The sequence below is a fragment of the Saccopteryx leptura genome, chromosome 3 (assembly GCF_036850995.1).
Source record: "Saccopteryx leptura isolate mSacLep1 chromosome 3, mSacLep1_pri_phased_curated, whole genome shotgun sequence".
NCBI classification, from domain to species: Eukaryota; Metazoa; Chordata; class Mammalia; order Chiroptera; family Emballonuridae; genus Saccopteryx; species Saccopteryx leptura.
This window is the reverse complement of record NC_089505.1, coordinates 106988606-107011620: the sequence shown is the minus strand read 5'-3', so window position 1 is coordinate 107011620 and position 23015 is coordinate 106988606. Positions and strand designations below refer to the sequence as shown.

Sequence of the window (23015 nt, the reverse complement as noted above, 5' to 3'; positions counted from 1 at the left end):
AGAATTTCTCTGGGCTTTGGGTCTCTGGTATGCTAATTCTGAATATTCATAAGGAGGGTGACAGCTCTCTGTAGGAGTGGAAGGAGCTGGAGCCCTGTAGGACAGTGTCCTGGAGGCTTCTGAGGGCCTGTCCTTACATCCTTATGGGTATTTCATATCCTGATCATTCTCCACATCTTTGCCCACCTCCTTAAGGCCTCAACCGCAGCAGCCCCATTGCCCCAGTAAGGAGGCCTGGGGTCTCCCACTGCTCTTGGGGTGGCTCTCAACACACTGTGCAGATGACAAGCTGTCTGGCTTGGCTTTTAGAATAGGGCCTGAGCCTCCAAACCCAGAGTCTGGGGGTGTGTTTGAGGGTGCCCAAAAGAACCCAGGAGCCCTGCCTGCCAATGCTAGGCCCAAGGCACAGGCCTCTTTGGGCTCCTGCTGGGAAAGGAAAGGTGCCAGCCCTCCGCCCTGCCTCATACAGCCTCATAAATTCCCTTAAGGTGACGGGTGAGATTCCTTCATTGCCCCTTATTACCTCCTTCCATTAAAGTCGATAATCTCTCACAATCACTCACAACAAATGTCACAGAGCCTGCTGAAGAGGGGAGGGACAGAGGGAGGAAACAAGGGGCTCCTCTTTCTGTCTCTTCCTGGTTCTACCCTGGGGACAGGTGGAGTCTTCTCATCCTGCCCCCATCTCCCGGGCTGTCCGATTCAAGGGGCTTAGTGGAGAAATGGGGCTGGAATTGGGTTGACTGGGGACTTCCGTCTTCCATGGGTTTGGCCCTTTCCTGGCCAGAAGAACATTCAAAAAGTAGGGTTCCTGAAACCATCTCTCACTGCAAAGCTGCCCCCCTGCTGGCTTGTCCTCTGACTAGAGCCATCTGATTAACCTACTTGTCTTTGGCCGAAGTGGTGTGTCCCTGGTCTGCCCATCTTCCTGGTGGCAACATGCCCAGACCACAAACCACCCAACCAGGGCCCTGAGCCATGGGCATCTCCCTAGGTACTGCCTTTACCATGTGGGCTCTGGCCCAACCCAACTGTCCCTGAGCACAGTGCCACGATGGGGAGGGGGCGGTTCTGTACTTTCTGCTGCTTCTACGCAAACAGATGCGACACGGGGGCACCCCTGGCACAAGGAAAGCCATTTTTGGGATTAGACAGGCACTCAGGAAAACATGTAACACACTGCACACGTGTAGCATCCTCGTGCCTAGAAACATGCAACATTGCAGAGTTTACACCAGAGTATGCACCAAACATACCACACTGCAGTGTACATATGTGGCTCCTACATACAAGTGACTCACAGCACTCAACACATATGTGGCACTTGCAAGCTAGCACACAAAGCATCCCTACCAACAAGAACAAGCAACATACATTCAGGACCTGAGCACATGTAAACACACTGTGCAAGTGTATAGCAGATGCATGCACGGAGCCGGTCAACATTGCAGTGCACACATAAGGCACCTGTATGCATAAGCATATGCAAAGTTCAGCACACACGAATAGCACCTGCATGCACAGGGATATGCAATTTGCAATGCACAGGGAGGAGGGGTGGGCAAATGCTTCAGTTCCCCAGGGCCTAAGCGAGATGCCTCAAGCCTAGGTAGGGTATCGATGGAGGGGCGTCGCGGATCTCCCCATTCTGTGGTCCGGGAGGCCGCGGGAGGGGCGGGGGCTTACCCGGGGCTTCTCCCGCGCCGGCGCCTGGGGCCCAGGGCGGGGAGTGGAGGGCTTGGCTCGGCTGGCGCCGCTCCCTCCCCCTTTAACAGGAGGCGGTGCGCGTCGCCCCCGCCCCTTCTCCCGCGGCTCCTCGCGCCCGGCCCGGCGCGCGCCCCCTCCCGGACCGGCCCGCGCAGGCGCCGCGTCCCGCCTCGGCCGTCACTCGGCCCGGCGCGCGCTGCGGGCAGCGCCCGGAGCGCCCGGAGGAACCCGGTTTGGCGGCGGTGGAGGCGGCGGCAGCAATAGCGGCAGTCGCGCTTGGAGACAGAAGGATGCGGCGCCTGCTCCCAGGGTCCAAGGCTGCGGCCGCCGCCCGCGTATAGGAGGCAGTGCGAGACGCGGACTGTGATCCGAAAGAGGGAGCAGGGAGCGGGGAGCGGGGAGCGGGGTGGGAGGGCGGCAGGAGCCCGCGCCTGGCCCGGCGCCCGCCCGCCCCGCGCTGCTCCGCGGCGCCTTTTCTGCACCCGCCGCTCCGCGGATCGGGAGCCACGGCCCTCCGCGCGGCTGCTACGAGCTGCTCCGCGCTCGGCCAGGCCCCCTCCTTAGGGATGGCAAACTTGCGCCCCTTGGTCGCCTCCGCCAGCGCCGGCCCCCGCTCCTGCTGCTGACAGCGCCCAGGTGAGTGCTCGGCCCCAGTCCCAGATCCAGCCCCGCACCGAGCCCTCCCCGCGCGGTCCGGAGTTTCCGCACTAGCCCGGACTAGAGGCGTTCCCCTACCCCTCCGCTGAATTCTCCCTTGCCCGAACTGACTTCGTTCGGCACCTGCCCACTCCCCTCTCGTTGGTAACTTGCAAACCTAGGGCCGAGGTCTCCTTTATCTCTGTTGAGTCCTTTTTCCCCACCCTCCCCCTTACCCATCTTTGCTAAAGCGCCCCCCACTCGCCCAGTCCTGACCCACACCTTACCCCCACCGCTATCTCCAGTCTCTCCCTATCTCAGCTTGGATCCGGGCAGTGCACCCCCGCCTTCATTAGAATCCGTCTTTCCAACCTACGGCTCGAATGTGTTGCTCTCTTTAATCCCCCCTCCTCCTCTGAATGCGAGACCCTGCTCCTTTTCTGCACTTCATCTCTGCTGGGAGCCCTTCCTGTCCCTATCCATGTCTGCCCATAGTTACTGTCTTTCCCCGCGCCGGTACCCCGACCATGCTTACCCTCTTATTTCTGTCCGGATTTCCCCCTCCCCCATATCTGTCCGGAGTCCCTCTATCTTTCGCCAATCTCTGCTGCATGTCCCCTCCCCCTCAGCCTACACTTGGGGCCGTGTCCCCCACGTCTGCTCGGAGCCCCCTCCTCTCCGTCGGGATCTCGACTGGCCCTACATCCTTGGCTCCTGTGTCCATCTTTGGCCGGAGTCTATTTGTCCACCCCCTATCCCTCTCCTCCCACCCCCAGGGCACAGAGCCAAGCACCAAATGCACCCTCCCGCAGCCCCGGGGGCTGGCATGATGGGCGGGGGAGGGGGCTGTAGGCTGTGAAGTTGGCGGCCAGTCCCGCTCTCCGCTCGGTCCCAGGGAAGTCTTTCGAGCCGCGGCGGGTGCAGAGCAGGCAAAGGGTCTCGTACCGGCGGGGGGGAGGGGCTCCCGGGCCAAGAGATCTGCCCGCCTGCCCGCCTTGCCAGCTGCCGGCCGGGCCCCTGGGCGTCCTCTGGCGCCCCCTGCCCGCCGTCCTGGACCCGCTGCCCCTTTTCTGTCAGCGGGCAACCCCAGGTTTCCGCAGCTCGAGCAGCATTGGTGGATGCGGGACTAGCGCTGGGAAGTCTCTGCCGAGAGGAGGTTGGTGGGCGAGGCCCGGTGCCCCCTTGTGCTAGCCCTGCCGAAACATCTCTCGTCAGGCCATTTAGTTTGGGGGTGGGGTGGGGTGGATGAGAGGGCTCATCCTAGCAGCAATTCTGGAGTCCTTTGAGCCATCAGACACAGACCAGAAGGACTGGCCCCAGGATTTGAAATGGTCTGGTTGGGCTTGCCTGGGCTCCTGGCAGTAGTCCCTAGGGAACCTCTGTCTGTCTGCCCCAGGGCAGTCCTCACTTGGTGGGAGGTGGGGGCAGAGGTGGGCTCTGTCTAGCTTGGACATACAGTAGGCAGTGGGGGAGTTATCCTGGCCCTGGGACAGAGCAGGCACCTGGGAAGTGTCCCCCACACTGCCACAGTGTTGGGGATCAGTGTGGACTCTGTACAAAGTATACCCTGGTGGTGGTGGAAGCATAAGGGAAGCTCTTTCCTGGTCCAAGATTGACAGAGATTTCCCCCTCTTTGTCCCTTCTCTTCTTCTCTTCTCCTCTTCTGCTCTCCTCCCCACTACTCTTTAGGAAGGAATAAGTCTAGGTAGGCACCAAAGTGAGGTCCTGGCTGGTTCCCGCCCTCTTTTCTCCCTTCTAACCCCCAAAGAATGGAGCAGAGTAAGTAGTTAGGAACTCAGCTTTTGGTCAGATGACCTGGGTCAAAAGGTGTGTGACCTGGGCAAACATAACCTTTCTGAGCCTCAGTTGGCCCTCTATAAAATGGGTCAGTGATAACTGCCTCATATAGTTGCTGGGAGAATGAAATGAGTCTGTTTATATAGAGTGTCAGGCAACCAATAACGCTCAACAATAATGAGTGTGTTGGGCTATTTCTCTTAAAGGCCAAGGTCAGGCCCTTTCTACTCCACATCTAATCCCAGAGGAGAAATGCAGAACAGGTCCTAGTGACTCCACTACAACCTCCAGGATAGTAACACCAGAAAATATCTCAGGCCCCCCAAAGTAGATCCAGGGAGCCTGTGACTGTTAGTTTCCCCCCTCCCTCACCCATCCTTTCGCATCCCACTGGACCACTCTGGGATCAGCTCTGGTCAGGATCCCTGAGGTCCTTGTTCAGATGTAGATAGAGGCTGGCATGTGAGATAAGTACAGAGAAGAAACTCAAGTCAAGGTTCCCAAAGGTAGGCTGCCTCTTAGGGGGGCCCACGTGAGAAATCAGTGACAGAGGAGTACATGGGGCACAGAGACATCTCTATCTCCCCCAGGAGGTCAGATGCCATGCGGAACTTTCCAGGGCAGTTATAACGCACTCCAGATCAGAATTAGGGGGTGACCTGACCTGAAGGTTGGAGAGTTTGAGGGAACCTGGCTTTGGCGTGAGTGAAGGGGGGGGGGTAAGGGAAAGAAGGGGCTAGAATCTGTGACGCTCTGTTGGGCTGGAAGTCCTCCGGGCAGTGCAGCCAGGCCTGGGTCCCACCTGGGAGTAGCAGCCTCCCTCCTGCCCTGGCAGCCCTGACATTGGGGAACAAAAGCTTTTGGTTCCTGTAGCAACCGTGGCTCCAGCTGCTGCAAAGTTCCGGGGAGGCGGGCAGAGGGCGGCTGAGTCACCACCCCCACCCCCGCCACCCACGTGGCACGGGGTGGGGGGGAGGCCGCCCCTCACTTCCCCGCTTATGGGGGTGCGGAGGCTCCCGGAGTCCTCCTCCCAGGACAGAGAGACAGACCCTCGCGAGAGAGGTGGAGCCACTCTCTATGCCAGTCTGGAGGGAGGGTCCGCCCTGGCGCGGAGGGGGGGGGGTCGCCCCTCCCTCGGGTGCTCCTTCAGCTCCACCCGCTGAATGGCTGAATGGAGGGTGTGCCACCTCCTGGATGCCAGAGCTCTGGGAGGGGGACCCTTGAGGACCCCGCCCTCATCCCCACCCCCGCCGGTGTGTGGGCAGGGGACTCAGAGGCTCAGACTTGGGGTGGGGGGGCCTCTGCCTGCGCGTGGGCCTGAGTACCACCCTACAGCGAGCCAGCGCTGGGGAGGTGGAGGGTGACTGACGGGCGGGTGAATTGGAGCTGCCAGGTGGATAAACCCGACGGATGTGCGCATCACCGCGCCTCCTCCCCCTATTCACCGCCCCTTTCCAACCGAGGCTGGGCTCGTGATCCTAGCCGGCCAGGAATCGGGTTCGATCCTGCAGATCCCCGGAGACCCAGCCCTCGACCTGAGGTGCCCCATGCCACCACTCTACTACCCCCTTCCCCAAGTCTTGACTTGGCCCTTCAGCTGCTGTGAAAAAGCCACTGGTTCCTTCGTTTGTGCAAAAGTGAAGCCCCAGGCTGGGTAGGCCTGTGGCTCTGGAAGCTAGGGGGCCTGAATGTGCTTGGGTAGAGGGTGGGATTCCCAGGTTTGCTGGGAAGCAGCAGACCTGCAGGGAAGGTAACCTGAGGAATTTGGGGGTGGGGGTCCCTGAAACAGATTACTCCATCCAGCAACTCAACCGTCTCAGCCTAGTGAGGTCCCAAGGAAGGAAGCATTTTGATCATTCCATTAACCACCTGACCCAGGAAGTGCTTCCTCAGAGCTGACCTCCATGTTTCTCCTGTTTAGCTCTTGTACATGGAGGGTTTTGTGGGCTTACAGGTGGCAAAGCTACTCTGTGGTTCAACCCAAAGAGTCTTCTCAGAGGCTGCAGTAGACCTCAGCAGGAAAGAAGGGAGAGTTTGTGAGGTTCTGAGAAGAGAGAGGGCAGGAGGGGAAGGGAACTTGTGAGCTCTTCCCCTGCGCTGGCCTCTGTGACACTGAACCCAGAAGGTGTTATATAATGCTGAGGGCAGGGATCCGTCCCAGAGAGTGGGAAACTGAGGCTCAGGGAGGTTAAATCATGGCCAATAATCACTTAGGCTACCTGTCAAGAAAAAGATTCTTCTAGATCCCCTCCCAGGACCTAGCTTGGAATTGGGCTCTTTGCCTTATTTTGTGGGTAGAAAGTGATATAAAGAAGGGCCCCTAAAAAGTCTTGTGTCACAGCAGGAGCAGTGAGGGTCATACATACTCAGGGTGAAGTTCTAGGGTTGGTGTGAAGGGGGTGTCTGAAGGAGACTGAGTAGAGGAGGGGCTTGGGCAGCAATAAGAGGTGGCTCAGTTCCTGAGAAGCCTGGCTGTGGCCTGAAGGATATGGACCTAGGGCTTCTTGGTGAGCTGGGGCTGTGGAGTAGGGAGCAGTGGAGGCCCAGGAGGTGGGGGAGTTGGGGCTATGGAGTAGGGAGCAGTGGAGGCCCAGGAGGTGGGGGAGTTGGGGCTATGGAGTAGGGAGCAGTGGAGACCCAGGAGGTGGGGGAGGTGGGGCTATGGAGTAGGAAGCAGTGGAGGCTCAGGAGGTGGGGGAGTTGGGGCTATGGAATAGGGAGCAGTGGAGGCTCAGGAAGTGGGGGAGTTGGGGCTATGGAGTAGGGAGCAGTGGAGGCCCAGGAGGTGGGGGAGTTGGGGCTATAGAGTAGGGAGCAGTGGAGGCCCAGGAGGTGGGGGAGTTGGGGCTATGGAGTAGGGAGCAGTGGAGGCCCAGGAGGTGGGGGAGTTGGGGCTGTGGAGTAGGGAGCAGTGGAGGCCCAGGAGGTGGGGGAGTTGGGGCTATAGAGTAGGGAGCAGTGGAGGCCCAGGAGGTGGGGGAGTTGGGGCTATGGAGTAGGGAGCAGTGGAGGCCCAGGAGGTGGGGGAGTTGGGGCTATGGAGTAGGGAGAAGTGGAGGCTCAGGAGGTGGGGGAGTTGGGGCTATAGAGTAGGGAGCAGTGGAGGCCCAGGAGGTGGGGGAGTTGGGGCTATGGAGTAGGGAGCAGTGGAGGCCCAGGAGGTGGGGGAGTTGGGGCTATAGAGTAGGGAGCAGTGGAGGCCCAGGAGGTGGGGGAGTTGGGGCTATGGAGTAGGGAGCAGTGGAGGCCCAGGAGGTGGGGGAGGTGGGGCTATGGAGTAGGGAGCAGTGGAGGCCCAGGAGGTGGGGGAGTTGGGGCTATGGAGTAGGGAGCAGTGGAGGCCCAGGAGGTGGGGGAGGTGGGGCTATGGAGTAGGGAGCAGTGGAGGCTCAGGAGGTGGGGGAGTTGGGGCTATGGAGTAGGGAGCAGTGGAGGCCCAGGAGGTGGGGGAGTTGGGGCTATGGAGTAGGGAGCAGTGGAGGCCCAGGAGGTGGGGGAGTTGGGGCTATGGAGTAGGGAGCAGTGGAGGCCCAACAGGCTTCAGGAACACAAAGGCAGGAGCAGCAAGTCAGATCCTGCCTGACACATAGCTGTCATATGCTGAGCCTTAGAAAACAACTATCAATGTGTGTTCACTCTAGAGAGTACATTTGCATCTCTGCCTGTGTGAACAAGCATTTGGCTCTTTACACTCTTGTACATGTGAATGTGTGCAGCCCTATGTGCATGTGAGTTCACACATCAGTGGTATACACTCATCTATGTGCATATGTATCTCTTTATCTGCAGAATGCCTGTGATCGCCTGTCTAAATATGCATCTGTGCATACATGCTTTTATGTGCAGGCCTGCAGGGCACAGGGATGTTCAGGCCCATGCGTGTTGGTGTCTGTGTGGGGAGATTCCTTGCCTGTTCTAAGTGGGGGAGGCAAGGCCAATTATGAGCTCCCACCTCCCCTCCCCGGAGCCCCAGCCATGGCCTGAATTTTGCGGCCTGCTTAAAAATAATTGGGGGCAGCGGGGGGATTGGATGTCACTCATCATGAGCTGCTGGCTTTGCTGGTGCTGAAGCAGGCTGGGCAGGCTGAACAGTTTGGGACAGGCATGATGTGGGGTGGGGGAGACCGAGAGTCTGGTTTCTTTTTCAGCTCTTGGGGGACATTGGAGACATAGTTCCTCTGGCTTCTGCTGAAAAACTCTAGGCAGGTCTTTGGAGGAGGGTGGGCTGGCTGGCTTCTCCCCAGTAAACAAGCCTAGTGCTTGCCTCCCCCCCATGACCCTTCTACACCCCTGTGGCTGGGGAGGGGCAAGTGCTTATTTTTGGCTAAGGCTTGAGCCTGGCTCAGAATTATAGCATGTGGGATCTGGGGCTCTGAGGATCTCTGTGGATGTTACACAAGGATTGCAATCCTGGGTTCTAGTTTCTGTTGTGTCCCGTCCCGTCTGTGTGTGTGCCCCCCCTTCCGCCGCACCTCCACCACTAGACTCCTGAACAGCTGAAGGGAAATCTGTCCCTGGGGAGCAGCTTTGTCTTGGAAAAATCTAGCCACACCTGTGAATTTTCCTATGTTTGTGATTCAGTTCCCAGAGCTAATGGCTTGTCCATGGGGCCTGAAGCCTTGAGCAAGGAAGGGGATGGAGCAAGAGGTTATTGGTGGATGTGAGAGAAGCCCACACGGGGGCCTCAGGTCCTGGACTCCAGTCCCAGCTTGGCCACTCTTGTGTCATCTTGAGCAGGTTGCTTCCCCTCTCGGAGCCTCATCTTTTTCCCTCTAATGTGGAACAAGCAGGCTCAAGGGGCCCATCCAGTGCTGTGAGCTATGCTGCGGACATGGAGGAGGAGGCAGTGTGGATTGCATCGGGGGGCAGGGCTGGAAGTGGGGCTGAGCAGACTGCGGGCAGTGGCTGTGTCTTGGCTGTTGCCCGTCCACCAGCTTTTGTCTACTCTGGCCTGACTGCCTGGTGCATCTGTCAGGGTTGGGCTCGGGCCCTGTTGCCCTCCCACACCTGGAGGACATTCACACCTGCTGGGAGCTCAGCTTAGGGCAGCTCTTTTTGGGGGAAGGTAGAAATCAGTGAACACTGGTTTCCACTCTTAGGAGCCTGAAGACTCATGTGTGAGCCAGCCCTGGGGAAATAGCAAGGGACAGAAGTTATGACTGGGTGGTGTGGACTTTCAGGCCAAGGCTGGGGAGCTAGGAGCAGGGAGACATGGCATGATGGCCTCAATGGGGGTCGCAGGCCCTGAGTGAGGTCTTGGAGGTTAACTGCATGGCAGGAGGGGAAGGAGGTTTTGGGGGAATTACTGCACCCATTTTGCAGATGCCTCTCCTGCTTGTTTCCATCAGGAAATCCACAGCAGCGATACTTTTTTTTTTTTTCTTTCTTAATTCGTTTATTGAGAGAGGAAAGGGAAGAGAGAGAGAGAGAGAGACAGAAACATCAATCTGTTCATGTATGTGCCCTGACTGGGGATTGAACCCACAACTTTTGCATATCAAGATGATTCTCTAACCAACTGAGATATCCGGCCAGGGCAGCAGCAGTACTCTTGACGCTCATACTTGTGATGCCCTTCCATGACTGGGGTTGGGTTGTGCTCAGCCCCTGGCACATTGGTGGTAACGCCTCCCCTTTTTCTCTCAGTAAAGCAAGTGAGTGAGAATGACATTGTTCCGGGAATAACCTTGAATCGCTCTGATTTATAAAAAAGCAAATCGTTGTCAAACATCGCTACTTTGACAATTGCTGCTGGATTACGCATGGCATGCCTCACAGCTGATCACGACACACTGTGACTGAGAGCAACAGTTTTGGAAAATACAAGTTGGGTAGTGGGAATGGGGCTGGATCTAGTTGTCAGCCTGACATGCCTGTGGTTGAGGGGGGCTGACGAAGGACCATGGGATAATAGAACAACAACAACGATTCTTAAGGGCTTACAAGATTCCAGACAATCTCCCAAGTGTCTTCATTCCACAGGTAAGGAGACAGAGGTTCAGAGAGGTCAAGCCCCTTGTATAAGATCATAGAGGTGGTCCGAACCACGAAGCCCACTCCCTGCAGCTAGCCACAGGAGATTCAGAGCCCATGCTGGCTGTGCCTGTGGCCACTGACACTGTCTCTCTCCACAGGGCAAGGGACATAGGATGACCCCAGCCTGTCCCCTCTTACTATCTGTGATTCTGTCCCTGCGCCTGGCCGCCGCCTTCGACCCCGACCCCAGTGCCTGCTCTGCCCTGGCCTCCGGTGTGCTCTACGGGGCCTTCTCGCTGCAGGACCTCTTTCCTACCATCGCCTCGGGCTGCTCCTGGACCCTGGAGAACCCTGACCCCACCAAGTACTCCCTCTACCTGCGCTTCAACCGCCAGGAGGAGGTGTGCGCCCACTTTGCGCCCCGCCTGCTACCTCTGGACCACTACCTGGTCAACTTTACTTGCCTGCGGCCTAGCCCAGAGGAGGCGGTGGCCCAGGCAGAGTCCGAGGGGGGACGGCTGGAGGAGGAGGAGGCGGCAGCAGGGTTGGAGCTGTGCAGTGGCTCGGGCCCCTTTACCTTCCTGCACTTCGACAAGAACTTCGTGCAGCTGTGCCTGTCAGCTGAGCCCTCGGAGGCCCGGCGCCTGCTGGCACCCACGGCCCTGGCCTTCCGCTTTGTCGAGGTCTTGCTCATCAACAACAACAACTCCAGCCAGTTCACCTGCGGTGTGCTCTGCCGCTGGAGTGAGGAGTGTGGCCGTGCTGCTGGCAGGGCGTGTGGCTTTGCCCAGCCAGGCTGCAGCTGTCCTGGTGAGGCGGGGGCCAGCCCTGCCACCATCACGCCTCCAGTTCCTCCTGCTGCCCACACCCTGTCCAATGCCCTGGTGCCTGGGGGCCCAGCCCCATCTGCTGAGGCTGATTTACACTCGGGGAGCAGCAATGACCTGTTCACAACCGAGATGAGATATGGTGAGTCTGAGCAGGGCCTGGGGCAGGTGCCTGTGTCCAGGGGGCTGATGGTGCCTGCTGGTCCCCATCGTGGCAGATCCCAGGGCCATTCATATAGCTGTTCACCCGTGTCCCCTCTGTGTCCAGCCTTGTCTAGATGTGGGGGTCACACCTCTCTCTTGAAGAGTTTGCGGTTTGGGTGGATGCATGGGGCACAGATCTGACAGCGTGTCATGATATACCGCCTAGTTGGGCAGTCAGGGAAGGCTTCACGAAAGGCATGAAACAGGAGCAGGGATCTGAAGGACAAGTGGAAGCGAGCCAAGCCAAAGGAGGGCTGAGGGCATTCTAGGCAGAGTGAGCAATGTGTACAAAGGCCTGGAGCTGGGAGAGACTGTGGAAGGCCCTGGCACTGCAAGTTGACAAGTTTGCCTGGAGGCTGGAGCAGGCAGGGAGCAGGGCTGTGTTCCTGCCCACATGGGTCACTGATTTTTGGCAGTGGCCCCAGGGTTAGGGCAGAGAAGGGTGTAGAAGAATGTGCCTGGGTGAAGAGGCCCAAGCTTCGAGGCAGCCTTGGAGGGCCGGGCTGGCTCAGCTCCCAGTGTCCGCTGTCTCCCCCCTCTGGGCCCGTGTCTTCTGGGACCGAGACCGCCAGCTGCTGGAGCTTCCTGCTGACTGGGCAAAAGCTCCCCGAGCCCTTGAGTCCTGCCTGCTGCTGCTCCCACCCCAAATCCCTCCTGCCAACCCTCCTTCCTGTCGCTTCAAGGCCCCAAGCTCCTAGCTGGATCCTGTGTACCTGCTGAACAGTGCTGGGCCAGGGACTGGCCACAGGGTCTGTCAGGGAGTGGTGTGGGAGGGAGAAAGATCTGGGCTCTGGTTCAGCTCTGGTGCGGACTGGAAAGTTCCTGCCCTCTCTGGGCATCAGTTTTCCCATTTAAGATAACAGGTGTTGGCCGACTACCATGAGGATGTCACACAGGGATGTAAGTTGGAAGGGGCATCTGGATCTGACTGAAGAACGTATTACAAGGAATTAGGGGTCACTTGGGGGCTGCTAGGAGTATTGGAAGAGTGTGTATAATCAGTCCCCATCCCTGCTTTGGAGGCCAGAGTTCTGGAGTTGGGCACTGCCTTTGACTCTTACCTTGAATGGATCCCTGGTTTTTTGGCTTCAGTTTCTTGTCCATGAAATGGGGAAATAGCCCTGAATTAATAAGAGGGGGTGTTGATCATGACAATAGCCTCTCCCAATTCTTTGGGAGAGGGGTTTCTCGCCTACCCCATGAGACATCTGGCATTGTGCCCAACCATGGCAACTGCCCAGTGGCCTTGTTCTGGCCTCTCTTTTAGACCAGCTTGGCCACCTAACAGTGGTCAATGAAGCTGTCCCAGTGACAGGTAGGCTGTGGGCAGGTTACAGGCCCTGGAGGCTGGCCTGGGATTTAGTGCCTGCAGGAAGAAATTGAATTTCGCCTCTTTGTGGAACATCTGTGGAGAGTGCCAGGCATATATCAGGAGGTTTATGGCTCTTCCTGCCTGGCCGCCACTGCCTGTCACTCTGTAGGGGCCTCCATCATGCTCAGCAGAGGGTGGGTTCTTTTGTCTGATTTTTCCTTTGGTTCATCGGCCCAGTGGTCTGTAGTGGATGGAGCAGGCTCTGCCCTCCTGGTCACGCACCATCTGGGCAGGCTGCCATGTGGAGCACAGGGCCAGGAGCGGCCAGCTGGGCTTGGTTGAAGCCGGAAGCAGGAGTTGGTTAGTAGCTGGGGTGTCTTTGGAGATCAGAGAGTATTGGTTATGGGAAGGGCACCATCGTCCCTACTATCACCACAGACTCTGCAGCTGCCCCTGTGACTGAGGATGGGTGGAGATTGGATGCTGATGTCCTTGTACGTGAGGCTTGGTATCATTTCTGAGCAGGGAGCCCTAGGCTCCAGCTGTTCCCCAGCCTGACCTCTGTTCATACACCTTGTCCCGCTTGGCATGTTTCCAGGCTGCTCCATGGGCTTGCCTGCAGGAGGCCCCTGCGGGAGTGCAGGGGGTGTGGGGCATTAGCCATCATAAGTGGGCTCACACAGCACATTGGGGCTCACAGCTGGGCTGGCATAGCCTCTTTCTCTCTTCTGGTAAGCAGGAGACTCTTCTTTTCTGTCACCCCCTCCCTTTTGCCCAACTTTTCTGGGGTAAGATTCAGTCTGTTCCACGTGGCAGGCAGTGCAGTGTCTGTGGGCTAGTGGCATCATTGGGTCCTGGGTACTCTGTGCCTAATGGCAGCACCACCTTTGCCAAGCCCTTGGCTTCATCTCCATGCTTCTCTTTACCTCCTCCCCACTGGGCCAGCTGGACACATGTACCAACTGTAGGAAAACCAGCTGGCCCGTGGAGCTGACAGGCTGAGAACAAGATTGGTGGGGATGGTGGTGAATAGGAAGAGCAGGACCCTCCTCCTGGCCCCTTTACCAGGTCCTGGGGCAGGGAGCTGAGCTCACCTGCTTTGGGATGCCCTCAGGAGGCGCAATGGCAAGGCCAGGTGGGGTGGGGCTGGTTGGTACTGGAAGAGCAAGGAGGCTGGACACTGGTGGGCAGTGGCAGAGCCGAGTGCCTGGGCTCGCCTCAGAGCTGAGTGTGTTTGACAAGAGGGTATGGGCGCTTGTTAATTTCACGCAAACTGCCTTTGATAGATCTCTTGTTATTTTTGGTGAGTTGAGCCATAAATTTGTGCCATCTTGCTGCTGCAATCTGTTAAGTGGGGGAACAGGAAGAAAGGGAAGGCAGGCAGGAAGGAGCTCAGAGGAGGACTGGTATGGAGGCTGGTTGGGCTGGGGCAGGAATGTGGGTTGTAGAGGTGGTGCCAGCTGCAGAGCCTAGATCTTGGGGGCCGGACACTAACCGGCAGTTCCTGCCCACTTGACCCTCCAATCCTGAGGAGGCATCAGCCAATGGGGATAGCTGTGCAAAGTGACACCTGGGAGCAAGTGTCTTTTACTCTTGCAATCCTTCCTCCTCTGCCAAATTCTCTGCCCCCCTCCAGGGACCTTGTCCCCCCTTGGCAGGTTGCTACTAGCTCATTCTCTCCATTATCTGGGCTCTTTTCCTGAGTCATGGCTACCAGGTGAGCCTGGGGTCTCCTGAGTGCTGGGCCTGGGAGGCAAGAGTGGCTTTAGCCTGACCAGGTGGTGGCGCAGTGGATAGAGCGTCGGACTGGGATGCGGAGGACCCAGGTTCAAGACCCCGAGGTTGCCAGCTTGAGCGCGGGCTCATCTGGTTTGAGCAAAGCTCACCAGCTTGGACCCAAGGTCACTGGCTCAAGCAAGGGGTTACTCGGTCTGCTGTAGCCCCACGGTCAAGGCACATATGGGAAAGCAATCAATGAACTAAGGTATCACAACAAAAAACTAATGATTGATGCTTCTCACCTCTCTCTGTTCCTGTCTGTCTGTCCCTATCTATCCCTCTCTCTGACTCTCTGTCTCTGTAAAAAAAAAAAAAGAGTGGGTTCAAATCCCCACTCGGCCATTGCTGCTGTGTGACTTGGACAAGGTACTGCCCATTGGAGCCTCAGGACCTCCAGTCCTCTGTGTGCTACTTCCCTGATGCAGCCCTCAGTGACTCCCCATTGTGGCCCAAACTCCTCAGCCAGGCATTCTAGTCCCACCCTGGAGCCAGCTGCCACCTGCTTTTCAGCCTTCCCTCTAATTCTCACCTACTGGGCTTCTCATGGCCCCTGAACTCCCTGCTTTCTGGCCTCCCCACCTTTCCTTATGCTATTGCCCTCACCTGGAATGCCCTTTGCCCTTGGTTATCCAGAACTTTCGAATTCTTCTAAGCACAGCTCAAGCCCTGTCTCCTCTAGGAATCTGCCTCTGACCTGCCCAGCCCAGTCTTAGATTGGCCTTTTTCTTCCCAGCATGCAGGCCCTGCTCTTGGCCAGCCTGGTCTGGTGGCAGGCAGTGGGGCCCTACCTCCCTATTTAGGGCTCAGCCATCAGGGAGGCAGGGTCTCTCTCTGGGTGGGGTGGAGGAAGATCTAGCACATGCAGTGCGTTTTCAGAAGATCCTTGCAGCCCAGATCTGTGCTGCTGGAGCTCTGTGTGCTCTCGCGGGATAGAGAGTGGGGCACAGACTCCCCCAGGCATGTCAGCAGAGACCAAGCCCCAGCCAGCCGTCACATACATCTTCATGTCTTTGTGAGACACGATAGCTCGACCTTGGGCTACCTCAGAGTGAATAAGATCCAAGGTGGACCAGATATTCCCTCTGCCCTCTGGCGGGGGAGAGTGACCACTCATGTACAGTGGAGGTCAAGGCCACAGGCTGGAGTCACCTAGCCCCAGCTTCAATTCCTGACCCCACCCACCACTGATCAGCTGTGTGACCGTGGGCTAGTTTCTTCATCCCCATTTTTTACCTGTAAAATGGGGATGGGAGAGCTATTTCATAGAATAATAGTGAGGATTAAACAAGAGAAGGTAGGTAAGTTCTTAGCACAGTGTTTGGCACCTAGTTAATCCTTAATACATAGTTGCATGTTCATAAGTTAGTATAATAGGTATGATGTTCATGTGCTGATGTCAGGGGCGGAGGAAGAGTACGGGACTAAGCCACAAAGGGCGAGAAGGCAGTCTAAAGGAGGTGATTCTTAGTTGGGTTTTGAGGAATGAATAGAAATTTACTAGCCTGTGAAATTTTTCCTTAATTTGACTCACTGTTTTTCTTTTTTTCTGAGAGAGAGAGAGAGAGAGAGAGAGAGAGAGAGGAGAGAGGGAGGGAGGAGAATCATCAACTCATAGTTGTGGCGCTTTAGTTGTTCATTGATTGCTTCTCAAATGTGCCTTGATCAGGGAACTGGAGGTGAGGGGCTCCAGCTGAGCCAGTGACCCCTTGCTCAAGCCAGCAACCTTGTGCTCAAGCTGGTGAGTTGGCACTCAAGCTGGATGAGCCTGTGCTCAAGCTGGTGACCTCAGGGTTTCCAATCTGGACCTCAGCGTCCCAGGTCAACGCTCTATCCACTGTGCCACCGCTGGTCAGGCTTAAATTGACTCACTTTTAAGATTCATTTTATTAGAAACAAATTTCATATCATTAATGGAAAAAGTGTATCACTTATTTAAAATAAAAGATAAACAAAGTGAAAACAAAGTGACATCATCAAATTCTAGCAAAGTGCTCGTACCCGCCTCTCAATTCGTCACAAAGAAATCTGTATGTGCTACAGAGGTGTTCTGGTCTCAGAAGCCCAGAGACTTCATCTTCCATGCATTTGGAAGGATTAAAAATAAGGTGACCATACAATTTATCATCTAAACTGGGACATTTTTTGAGGTTGTAAAGGGGGAAGAGGGTACTGTTAATTACATCAGGGCGACAGGTGTAACCGCAGCTATCCGAGGCAGGAGGGCAAACAGTTACCTAATTAAAAGAGACACAGGAAGGGGATAAGTTCCTCTGTCCATGATCCAGTGGTATTTAATGGCACTTTTGTGAGCCACCCCAAGTCATCTTCTCTCACACATTTTGGGAAACCCCATAGGAGGAAGGGCTTTCAAGGTAGAGCAGGGGTCCCCAAACTTTTTACACAGGGGGCCAGTTCACTGTCCCTCAGACCGTTGGAGAGCCGGACTATAAAAAAAAAAACTATGAACAAATCCCTATGCACACTGCACATATCTTATTTATTTTTTATTTAAAAAATTTTTTATTTATTCATTTTAGAGAGGAGAGGGAGAGACAGAGGGAGAGCAGAGACAGAGAGAGAGAAGGGGGGGAGGAGCTGGAAGCATCAACTCCCATAAGTGCCTTGACCAGGCAAGCCCAGGGTTTTAAACCGGCGACCTCAGCATTTCCAGGTTGACACTTTATCCACTGCGCCACCACAGGTTAGGCCCACATATCTTATTTTAAAATAAAAAAACAAAACGGGAACAAATACAATATTTAAAATAAAGAACAAGTAAATTTAAATCAACAAACTGACCAGTATTTCAATGGGAACTAGGCCCCTCTCACTGACCACCAATGAAAGAGGTGCCCCTTCCGGAAGTGCGGCGGGGGCCGGATAAATGGCCTCAGGGGGCTGCATGCGGCCTGCAGGGCTGTAGTTTGGGGACCCCTGAGGTAGAAGATTGTGCAAGGGTGTGGAGGTGTGAACATGCTGGGAATGGGGAGATATGTACATAGACTGGCATTACTGGATGGTAGTGCCCCCACCCCTCCTAGTGGTGGGAGATGGGGCCAAGCCTCTGTCATTCACAAACGCTGGGACCTCTGTTGGCCAAAGGTTTTAAGTAAGGCAGCAAGAAGTTAGGTATCGTGGGGGAGACAGGGTGAATCAGACATAGTCTGTACTCTCGAGGAGCTCCTGGCCACTGGGGGTGGTGGCAGGGACCCAGCAAGCTCTGTTGAGAGGCTGGGCAGATAGGCCAGCAAGCTTGGGGAGGAAGTCACTGGACAGGGATTGGCATTCTGGCTGGGTTTCTGGTCTCATAGGGACACCTAGTTGCACTGAACCACTGAACTGTAGAGGCAGAGCCTGGAAGTTTGCAAAGCCACTCCCTCTGGCCCTGCACCCCTGGGATTCTGAGGCACTGTGGGGTACAAGAAGCACTGCTGGGGCTGGGAGCCACGTGTCAAGAGGATCAGTTGTGCCTACTCAGGGCTCTGGGGCCAGCCTCAGGGGGGATGCCGTGAGCCTGGGGACTGCTTTGTAAATCTCACTGTTCTCTCTGTGGCAGTGATGATTATCGTGGTTATTTTTAACAAATTCCCCACAAAAGAGGCTGATAGGGCTGGACTGTGTGGAGTTTGGGGGAGGGGACAGGGTCTGCAGTTCTGCTCAAATGGCAGAGAGTCTGTGATCGCCCTGCTTGCCAGTGCCAAGGCCCTGTGTGGTTGGGTGGAGGAGGCCTCAGGGATATCTGGCCCATGTTTGCTGAATGCCTGTCTTGGGTCTAGCTGCTCAAACCTAGGTCTTCTGTACAAGAGGGGAGAGGGAGATTAAGACCCTCCTTCAGGGCTCACAGGAGAGATAAGTCCAAGATGCTCAGTTGCAGCAAGAGGCAACCTGGGGGCTAAGCCACAGATAAAGGGACCAGCATACCTAACTCACTGTGCAGTCAGCCTAGGAAGGCTTCTTGGAGGAGATGGCATTTGGCATGTAGAAGATGTTGACAGACTGATGTGGAAGAAAGGAATTCCAAGGGGAGGAAACACCATTAGAAGGTGCTTACAGAAGGAGTGAAGCGTTTGTATATTCAAGGGGTGGCAGTTCCTTTTCATTGAGAGGTTATCATGCTCCAGGTGGTCCATACCTCTTGTTTTCTTTAATTCTCACAATGAACTTGTGGTAGGAAGTGTCATCTTTATTTTCAGTTGAAGATTTATAAGCTCAGGTGAGGCGACTTGCCCAAGGGCATACAGCAAGACTGTGGCAGAGTTGGGAATCAGACCTGCATTTGCCTTGCTCCAGAATGAGCAAGCATTGCCTGGTGGGGAGGGGAGAACAGGACTAGACAGGCCAGTAGGGGCTGGAGCATGCCTGGCTTCGAGATTGACACTGTGCCCGTAGCAGCGGGAGCTATTATAGTTTCCTCAGCAGGGAGTGTGTCTGTGTCTGGAACCAGACTGCTGGACAGTCACTTTGGAGGCTACCAGAGGAGAATCAGGCTCATCTTGGAGAAGAGGGAGGTAGGTGTGCAAAGGAACAATTAGAAAGTGGGGTGAAAACAGGGTAATAGAGGCGAGAGCCTGAGGGGCTTTGGTGGGTGGGGGAGTGAGTGACTTGGGGTCCCATGGGAGTTAGGAAAGGTATCTCTGAGGGGATCCAAGCTGAGATGCATTTTGTCAGAGCCAGGGCAGTTCAGTGGGATGAGCACGACCGCCAGAGTCAGACAGACCTGTGTTCGAATCCCCGTTAGCCTCTCTCTAGGCTTTGGAGCCTTGTTCTTTCCTAGTAAATGGGAGAACCCGTCCTAATGAGGGTGAAATGAGGCGATGCAGAGTGCATGGTGACTGGCATGTGCTGTTGGGTAGTAAACATTACCTTATTCAGAACAAAATAGAACCGTTCAGGGGTTGATCCGGGAAGCCCCCCAGATAGCAGGTCCGTCTGTGTCCATGTCAGGCAGCCAGGTGGGAAAACCGATAGCTCGCAGGCCTGTGAGCCTCAGAGCTGCTCGTTCAGTGAGGCCTCGAGCTTAGGGGTGGGCTACTCAGCAGTTCTGGGGGTGCTCATGCTCCTTTCTGCCCCTTCTTGTCCTCTCGGCTCAGCCTCTTCTTAGATTTCCCCTGTTCTGTGCCCGGAGCCGGCTGGGGCCTGCACGTGGTAGATGCTGAATAAACGTTTGTTTCAGTGGACGACACCTTTGGCCTTTTGTGTTTTCTTACCCCTTCAGGAAGAACTGGCTTTCACATGTGGGGGAAATAAATCGCTGGCCACTCCTCTTATGGAATTGGGGGTGGGGGGAGGGCAGTCGGTGCAGGCCCTAGCTATGAGCTCTTGGACTTGTTCCTTCTTTTCTCTGGCCCAGCCCAGGAGGCTAGGAGAGAGAGACTCAGGCTGCATCTGGGACATGTTCTGATTTTCAATTAGTGTAGATTCTAGCAACTGCCAACATAACATCACTTTTGGTTATATTGTGAGGCTGGCCTGCAAACGGCTGGCGAGGGGTTAGTGGAGGACTGGAGACCACAACAAGCAGGTAGGCTGGTCTGCCACGTGTTCCTGTTGGATGGTCTTCCTGGATGCCAAGCTGGTGAGGGTTTGTCACAGACATGATGATGGTCAAGACACCCAGACAGGAGCTGGATTAGGGGACTGTTGGCTGGATTTGCAACTGGTTTGAGGCTTCTCCAGAATGTTTATTCACAAGTGGGTGTCAAGTTCATTAATACATGTGTGGAGGGCGGCTGGGCAGAGCTGATACTCAAGATTGTAAAGGACTGCTTCCAGCGACGCCCCCGTGAGGTGGGGGAAGGAAGCTAGGAGTAGTATGTTCACTGGCGTACGCTGGTATTTCCCTGGGTCAGATTCTGTGCGGGCGTTCACTGTGTCGGGAAGATGGCTCACACACAGCCATCTTCAAAGGGCTCATGGGTGGGAGGAAGTTCAGTCAGAAGATAGAATCATTTGTGATGAGAGGACACATAGAATAAGGGGCAGCCAATTCTGCCTGGGATAAGGAAGACTTCACAGAAGACAGGTCATTTGAGGTGGGTTTTGAAGGTCAAGTAGGAGTGTTCCAGGCAAAGAAGGTAGGGAACAAGTAGGTAGAAGTTTGAGAGGAGATAATGATCTATTTTGCCCTGTCGGGAGACCTGTTCAAAATCAGGAGACTAGACAGGAGTGAAAGTGTGTGTGTGTGTGTGTGTGTCTGGGGATAATGACTTGGGAGCAGCCTTTCAGAGGGGTTAATTAAGCCTGGAGGAGTGGTGCAGAGTGTGTGGTGAAAACAGGACAAAGTGTGGATGCCTGAAAGTGTGAAAGCAGCAGAGAGGTAGACCAGCAGGGAGGTGGGAACTGAGGGCCCCGAGAGGCAGGGAGAAAGCAGGAGAATCAGGGAAGGGGGCATTTCAAGGCAGGAAGCGACAACAGGGCCAACGCTGCCTAGGGGTCAAGTGAGAGGAGGCCTGCCAAGTATCCGTAGGATTCAGCAGCAAAGAGGGCGTTGATGACTTTGTCAAGAACGGTTCTAGTAGAAAGATGTGGTCAGAAGGCAGACCGCACTGGATTACCAGGGGAGGTGACGTTCGAGCCAGGACATGAGTGGCAGGTGAGAAACTGAAGTGCCAGCTGGGAACCACTCATTGACAGTGAAGAGAAGCCAAGAGCAGTAGCCAGAGGAGGAAGGAGGATCACAGGAGGGCTCCCCCCAGAATGGAGGAGGCCTGGGTGTGGTCAGGGGCTGTGATGAGGGGGAAACGATGGGATGCTGATGGGAGAGGGGGTCATGGATGGAGCTCTCCTGAGAAGAGGGGAGGAGTGGAAAGAAGGACCAGACGGAGAGGCCGGCCTTTGTGAGAAGAGCTACCAGAAAGTTGGGAGTTGGAGGGGGTGGGACAAAAAGTGTTGGGGGGGGGGTGTCCTGTATTATAGCTTCTGCTTTCTCTGCAATGGAGCTTGCTGCTGAGGGTGTGGGTGGAGATGGGCGTGAGGAGAGAGATCAAGATTCGGTGCAGCCGGCCACAGTGGGGAATGGGGAAGGCAGGGAGCCGAGCAGGGCTGCCGAGGAGCCCGGGCGTCCAGCGGATGTGCAGCCCTGAATCTGTCGTGGTGCCAGTTGGCAGCCCGTAGATTTCTTCAGCAGCCTGAGGGTGGGCGTGGAGAAGGCGGCTTGTCACAGGGCTGTGGGGCGGGAGACTGGCTGAGCGGGTGTGGTGGAAGGGCTGGGTGAGCAGATTCAGGAGCTGCCAGGCATGGCACCAACGCCTTCTCAGTGGTCCTAATGGACCCGACGTGGGTCCATTAGCTCCCAGCCCCTCCTCCAGCACTGATGGTGTTTCCAAGGTCTAGACCAGGCACATATAAAACACAGATGCTGTTCAAAGGGAGGAGGCCCCGGGGCTGAAGGGTGGAATGTGAGAGTGCAGAAGGGGTAGAGGTTGGGAGAGGAGGGGAGATGGTAAAAATAAACTAGACAGTTCCTGTCTTCCAAGCATTCGCCATGTGCCAAGCAGTGTGCTAAGGGCTTCGTGGCCTACTGTCAGGGAGTGTTCGAGTCTGTTTCACAGAGGAAAAAATTAGGGGGGAGGGTGCATCTGAGAGGCAAAAGTACTTGCTCAAAGTTACACAGCCAGTCAGTGTCCTTGCCCCGGGTGGGATCCAAGTTTGCCTGACTCCAAAGGTGTCCTGCGGGCCCAGGTTTCAGGGATAGTAGAGAAGTTCTGGGGATGAGCAGGTCTTAGAACTGGTGGCTGGAGTGGGGGGAAGGGCCCCAGAGGTGATGAGACTAGAAACTGGGCTGAGTGGCAGTTGAAGGCCCCCTGGACAGCAGGTTTACTTAGGGTCACCCTCGTGCAGGGTCAGGGGGAACTTTCTCTTGGAGGCACAGCCTAGACCGGGTGGCATGGACCAGGAAGAATACAGACGTCTTGGTTTCCTTTAAACGCGAAGTGTCTGTTCTATGCCGATGCAGCTTTTAGAAATAGGGGAGGGCCTGGGGTAGAGAGAGGAGTACCTTCTGGTCTGGGGACAGCATAGGCTGAGCCCTGTCCCCAAATGCTACTTCAGTCCTACTTGCCCAGCAGCCTCTACATAGGCTGGGCCTTTCCCCTCTGCACTCATATCTGCCCCCGTCCCTGCTACCCAGCCTGGGGAGAGGGCCTGGATGAGCTGGCGTCTGAGCAGGAGGGGCTGGCTTGGAGCATGGGAGCTCCAGCACTGGTGGTGCTTCCAAGGTCTAGACCAGGCACATATAAATCAGGGCAATCAAGAGCCCCATGATACTGGGACAGAGGCAATGTTGGCCTCCTGGTGGACCTGCTGCTCTCCTGGCCAAAGGGGTGCTGGGAAGGAGGAACCTGTCCTACGCCCTTGGGTCTTAGAGGAATGGCCTTCTGACCTGCACTTTCTAGTCACAGTTCGGTGTTGCTTGGGGAGCCAAATCTGGACCCAAGACTCAGCCCCTGTCTTGGCATGAACTGTGTCCCAGAGGCAGGCTTGGGGGGTAGTCACAGCTGCCCAGCGTGGGTGCTTGTCAGCCCTGTAAGAGGAAGGAGCTTGGGTTTCAGGCTCGCCAAGCTGTGTGGTTTTGGACAAGTCACTTCCCCTTTCTAGTCCTCAGTTTCCTCCTCTTTAAACAGAGATGGGGGTCCCTACTTTTCAGGGGAGGATTAAAGGAGATGGGTGTGGACAGCATTTGGCACAGAAGTCTCCCAGAACTCATTAATAAGGGTGGCTGCTTCTCTCTAGTTTCCCCTATTTCATCTGAGGCAAGAGGAGGGAAAAACAGCTGTGAG

At 55.9% G+C, this 23015-nt stretch overlaps 1 protein-coding gene across 7 annotated transcripts in view; it reads left to right on the top strand.

Moving 5' to 3' along the window:
• Positions 1-1877: 1877 nt before the first annotated feature.
• Positions 1878-23015, top strand: part of ADGRB2 (adhesion G protein-coupled receptor B2) — a 39694-nt gene continuing 18556 nt past the window's right edge. For 3 of the 7 annotated variants that reach the window (XM_066375709.1, XM_066375708.1, XM_066375711.1), the window contains exons 1-2: positions 1878-2343; positions 10275-11085. In XM_066375709.1, coding sequence (XP_066231806.1) covers positions 10290-11085 — 796 coding nt within the window. In that variant the 5' untranslated portion in view covers positions 1878-2343; positions 10275-10289. Of the gene's footprint in view, positions 2344-10274; positions 11086-23015 lie in introns of those variants that run through there. The other 4 variants (XM_066375713.1, XM_066375712.1, XM_066375707.1 and 1 more) reach the window with 2 other exon arrangements.